At 39.3% G+C, this 6,000-nt stretch overlaps 1 protein-coding gene across 1 annotated transcript in view; it reads left to right on the top strand.

Moving 5' to 3' along the window:
• LOC128355403 (dedicator of cytokinesis protein 3-like) overlaps positions 1–6,000 on the top strand; it is a 268,462-nt gene that overhangs the window by 219,376 nt on the left and 43,086 nt on the right. Inside the window, exons 11-14 of the mRNA XM_053315642.1 lie at positions 2,351–2,432; positions 3,476–3,536; positions 3,846–3,993; positions 5,687–5,775. Of these exons, the coding sequence (XP_053171617.1) occupies positions 2,351–2,432; positions 3,476–3,536; positions 3,846–3,993; positions 5,687–5,775 (380 nt within the window). The remainder of the gene's footprint in view (positions 1–2,350; positions 2,433–3,475; positions 3,537–3,845; positions 3,994–5,686; positions 5,776–6,000) is intronic.

Genomic DNA, 6,000 nt, shown 5'->3' with positions numbered 1-6,000 from the left:
TTATTGACGAGTAGCCCAGTTTTTATCTTTATCTTAATCTGTATTTGAAATTATCTCTCATGCTAAATAAACAGAAGTCTTCTTCAGTCAATGTTTAAAATATGAATTACAAAAATATAACATTTAAATTTGACATTGTGTCTCTGCTCATGTGATGCTGGGGACCAAATCTGAGCAAACCTGAAGTATATTTACTCAAATACATATTTAAAGAATGTGAACTTAGGCTAAATATTTATATTTCACACTACTTGTCCACTATAATTCAGATGGGATTATTGTACTTTTTACTCCACTACATGTATTTGCCAGGTTTAGTTACATTTCAGATTAAGTTTTTACATGAAACACATAATAATAAATGTATAAGGGCCCATTTATGCTCAACGGACGTACGAACATGTATCCGTCCGTTTCAAACGATGTTACCGTCACTGCTCTCATACTTCTATGTGTCCTTTACGTTGGCATGGATGTTAACCAATACATCCACCAGGGGGCAGCACCGAGTCAAACGTTTACGACAACAACAAACTCAAAAACAAACATGGCGACTGTGGAGGAGATATTGATAATGTTCCTCTTGCATAAAAGACAAAAACGATATGTTTAAAGTTTCTATCCAACTCGCAAAACCTTTTCTCAAAAAGTTCCTCCATTGTTATTTCTTCTTCGTGTCTCACTCGGTCTCACTAGAGCTACGTATCGAGTAGTGACAGCAATACTGCCACCCCGTGGTTTCCGGTGGTACTGCTCCGTTTGGTCCGTATCCGTAAGCTTTATGGAAACGTGCAGAAATACGGAGGAAGTGAACGCAGAGCACGGACAGAAGGCTCCGTCCATACCGGATCCGTATTTAACGTTGAGCATAAATGGGCCTTAACTTTCACTGCATGGTTTGAGATGAAATCTGTTGTTCCCAAACTTTTTGGTTTGTGAACATTTTAAATAAATCAGTGTGTGGTTTTGGCACCTTGTTGTGTTTCAGATGTTAATGAATTATTAGCTTCTCCACCAAAATAAACATTTTCCCTCAAAAATGATCAGATGGTTTCAAATAAACAGCTCTTAGAGACCCAAACAGGTAAAAGCAAAGATTAGGGAAAAGTTTGAAAACTGAATTCAATTTCATGAAGCAGAAATATTTCCTACCAAATTTTTCAACTCCTCAGATTCATCATGTTATACCTTATACTGTAAATAAGTTAAAACTAGCTCCATCTCAACAAACCACAACAATATAATTCTACCTCTGCATTAATTCATCAGTAGAAATAATTCACTTTATTAAACATATATTGAATATAGTCAGTGGGGCCAATTTTTGGTAAAACAACTTTTACTTCACTTTTTACAGTGTGTGTATTTCTAAAGACACCAAAGAACCAAAGATAAAACAACATTTGACGAACACGAACACACATCAAAAAACAAACATTCAAAATTCAAGATTAAGAGTAAATCAGTTTTAATACAGGAAGAGGCTTGAAGGGAGTTAATTTAATGAAAGAAGGGAACAGTGAAGCAGCGAGTTTATTATTGTTCTACACAGACTGAATGTTTCTATGAAAGATGCTGTAAATCTGGTACATATTGATCAGATGTTGTATGAAACATGAGCTAGCAGGAGGCTACATTAATGACTTACTGTACATCTGATTCTGTGTTAGCTTCTTCTCCCTCTTTGTGTTTAAATCGCAGCTCAAACCAGAACTGTCAGTGCTGATCACTCTGTTCAGAGTCATTTATGATCAAGGGAATCTCATAATGTGTCTGAGGCTTAACTGTTTTATTTTCATGTCTTTGTCAGACATGGAATAAAAGCATGTCAGCAGAGTCACATCAGCTGGATAAATAAGGGTTAAAAGAACAGAGTTGCTGACACCGGCAGACAATATTTCGCTGTTCCCTGAAGCGAAAAAGGCTGAGACACGCTGCTTTAGAGTTTCCTCCCTGCCAGGACTCCGGGGGGAGGAAGGAGGAGGCATGAGGAGAAATCTGAAAGAATTTTATCCTTTTCCAAAAATCCCCTGAGGAGCCTGAGTGAGGGCAGCAGGGGTAAATTGGCTGTGTGGAGCAGCGTTTCTTAACCTTGAGGTTGAACCTAGCAGGAAATACAGATGAGGTCATTGTTTTGTATTAAATTCACCAAATTCACGACTGAATTATTTGAGCATAAAAAGTGAATCTTTAGGCCAAAAAAGATTTACTACTGCCAGCTGTAGCAAGATGCTAAAAGTACATTTCTTTTAGGTCAAAGGTCAGTTACAAATGAGCAGCAGCAGTTTTACATAACATGGAGTTTAAATGTTTGTTCAGAAGCTAAAGGAAGGTTTGTGTTGTTTTCCAGTGAGAAGTTCATGGTTAGACTGAACAAGAACGGAGGACCGAAGAATCCAGAGAAGGTGGACCGGCTGTGTGCACTCTTCACGGTAACACACACACACACACACACACACACACACACACACACACACACACACAGAATCACACATACAATCTTAAAGACATGTTTTAAAATGAAGATGTAAGAGTCAAAAGTTTGGACACACCATCCTGGACGAGAAAGTGTGTCCAAAGTTTTGACTGGCACTGTAGTCTAAGAGAGATGAGATGTGAGGTGAAGTGGTAGAATATAAAAGTAAGGATACACTGCCCCCTATTGCCCTGTTGCAGAATGAGCCTGGTGAGGAAACATCCCTACTCACAAAAGAAGAATGTCCTGTTTCTAAATATAGAGACTCTGATATAAGCAGGGTTACCACGAGAGAACAGTCATGATAAATATATTTGTATTGCTGTTGTTATTATAAGGCTGTGTGAGAGACATAGGAATACAGAAAATAACATAAAGAGACTAAAAAGGAGCAGACACAGATAAACGTGCTTTCTTTTGCTTTTTTTTAAATGACTATAGATTGTACGTCACCCATAATAACATCAGTTAAGTTTAGTCATGGGCTGCAACTAATGATTATTTTCATTGTCAATCAATTTGCTGATTATTCTCTCAATTAATCAATACAAACAGAAAAAAGTAAATGCATTATAACTTCCTACAGCAAGGAGATATATTAAAATGTCTTGTTTTGTCTAAAATCCAAAGATATGTGGTTTACTGTCATGACACATGTTCAAACTGCATTTTTGTTTGAAATCGATCAATATAGTTGTAGATTGATCTTCTATCAATCAGCTAATCGATTAATCAGCAAATCATTGCAGCTTTATTTCAGTCTAACTTCCCTGTTGTAGTGTTTTGAGCAAATATCTAAAAAGTTCTGCAGAGGGAAATAATGAGAATCATCAATCCTGCTCTAATACTTTATAAATTGAAGCCTGAATATTGATATTTGCTGCTTATCATCTGAACTCGCTGTGATACATTTCATTAACAGAGCAAGAAAACAAACTTGAGTGCTGAATTCAAACTTGTATTTTCAGTAAGCGTGTGGGTTTATTTTGTCTTGTACAGGACCTGAGCAACAAAGACATGAAGAGAGATCTGTACATCGTCTCACAGGTCATCAGAACAGGTACGACTGTAGTTATGATGATATACAGTAAAACACACAGGAAAGGCTGGATAATACAGTATACCAGCAGCACATGTATGATGTCATATAACTGCATGCAGAGTAACTTTGTGGAGTTTGTCAGAGTCTACTAGTCAGTTTGCAGGTTGTAGTTTATAGACTGTAATTAAGAAGCTGAGTATCTTTGCATAGTTTCACATTTTTAATTCTTCTTCTCTTTCTAATTGATTACTTCTATCTCAGAAACTTTGTTATGTATGTACACGCTGTTTAATGACCACACACACACACACACACTTCCTGTTGCAGGTCGTATGCTGTTGAACGACAGTAAGAAAGGACCTCCGCATGTTCAGTACCGGCGACCGTACGGCTGTGCTGTCCTAGCCATGAGCGACGTGCTGCAGACTATCTCAGAGCTCAAAGAGGAGAAAGACTTTGTCCTGAAAGTCTACACGTAAGTAGCTGCACACACACACACACACACACACACACACACACACACACACTCACACACTCAAGTGTAACCGTCAATTATGTTATTTCTGTGTGGCGGCTATCAGACACTGAGACATAAGTTGCCTCCGTGTCTGGTTTACAGAATATCCACAAAGTAAATATAATGAATATCAATGGCATGATTTGTAAATGTTTTTGACTGATGCAACCTCAACTGGCGTCTTTGTTAATTGTGTCATGGGGTTTGGTGTGTGTGTGTGTGTGTGTGTGTGTGTGTGTGTGTGTGTGTGTGTGTGTGTGTGTGTGTGTGTGTGTGTGTGTGTGTGTGTGTGTGTGTGTGTGTGCGTGCGTGGGAGACAAGAGTGGCTCTGTGGCTGCTCACATCGCAGCCAGAATAATGGACCTCAGTCTTAGAAATGCCTTAGAAAAGGCTTAGAAATATGTTCCAGTTTGACACACAAACACACACACACACACACACACAGTAACACACACACACACAGTCCACAAATACACTTGACCTTGGCAACCTGTTTTCAATTTCTAGTCTGACTCAGCTCTAGTCAGATGACAAGACCTGCTCCTCTGAGACACTCAGATGACAGAGACTCACAAAAAGAAAGAAAGAAGAGAAGAGAAGCGATAGAAAAGAGGAAAAGAGGAAAACTTCAGAAGATGGACACACAGAAAAGACTTTAGTCCCAAAACTGAGCATTTTGAGGTGCTGAGGAAAAGAAGTTGAGAGCAAAATTTGTGACAAATGAATGTGACAGAAAAGGTCAGGAAGAAGAAAGGAGAAAAAGTCTGAAGATGAGACGTACAAGAGGGAAATCTGTACATCATGTCGTCCCCTTTGTCTCCTTAACCACCGACAGCCACTTCACTGTTGTGTCAGAGTCGTTTCTGCAGTCTTATAATGCCATCAGCACCCTGCCATGCTTCACACACACACACACACACACACACACACACACACACACAGCCATAGTTGCATCATGTTGTGACTGTGAGCACCGTAGGGCTCCTCCAGGCGAGTCTTCAGAAGTTTCAGCCGAAGGGGGATTCCCTTTGTGTCTGCTGTGTGTGTGTGTGTGTGTGTGTGTGTGTGTGTGTGTGTGTGTGTGTGTGTGTGCGCGTGGGTCTTAGCTGAACTCCAGGGGAGGGTTCGTGCTTCACGGGTGGTTTCACATCCTCTCTGTGTACCTCGGGGTTCCTTCTTCTCAACCTTCTTGTGTGACATCTTTGTGACTGAAAACACCAACATCTCAGTGTCCCCGTGGCACAATTCTTCACATTCTTCACATTCACAACCTAAAATAAATAAATAAATAAATGAATAACTACTAGAATCCGCTGGTTATTCTACTTGCTTATTATGCAGGTAATGCTGCTGGAAATGGAGGAGCTGTTATCATCTGTGTTACTGTGTGACTGCAGTAAAGTTCCTTTTTTGCATAATTGTAACTTTATACACTCTGTTGCACATGTAGCATGAATTAACCCTTTAAATACTGCGTTTCATTTCAAATAGGAAGGCCTAGTTGCAGATTTCTCATGCAGTATCCCCAAAAATGTACTGGTGTGCTGTTAAAAGACAAGAAAGTCATGTTCATTAAGCCTCTCGCAGGTTTTAAATTAGTTATAAAAATGTTTTCTGTTTGTTCAGACCTGAGATTTATGTCGCTCTACAGGTGCAACAACGAGAACGAGTGGTACCAGATCCACGAGAACATCATCCGCAAGTCCAGCACCAAATACACGGCTCCTAGCACCAACTACGGTAGGACTGTGTGTGTGTGTTGCTGCTACTTTAATTATGACTGTAAATAGCTTTGTGACAGTGACAGTGTGGTTAATTGATTCATTTACAGAAAGTTGTAAACCCAAATCTGATCGAATGTGTTTGTGGTAGCTGATAAAAACAACTCAGAAATGAATGTTTTTTGCCCTTTTCAGTGCCAATAATGTCCTGAGCTGTTTTTATAACATGCTTCAGGATCTTGTT

The sequence above is a fragment of the Scomber japonicus genome, chromosome 3 (genome assembly GCF_027409825.1).
Source record: "Scomber japonicus isolate fScoJap1 chromosome 3, fScoJap1.pri, whole genome shotgun sequence".
In the NCBI taxonomy this organism is placed as follows: Eukaryota; Metazoa; Chordata; class Actinopteri; order Scombriformes; family Scombridae; genus Scomber; species Scomber japonicus.
The sequence above is the reverse complement of the archived record's forward strand: the minus strand, read 5'-3'. Positions and strand labels throughout refer to the sequence as shown.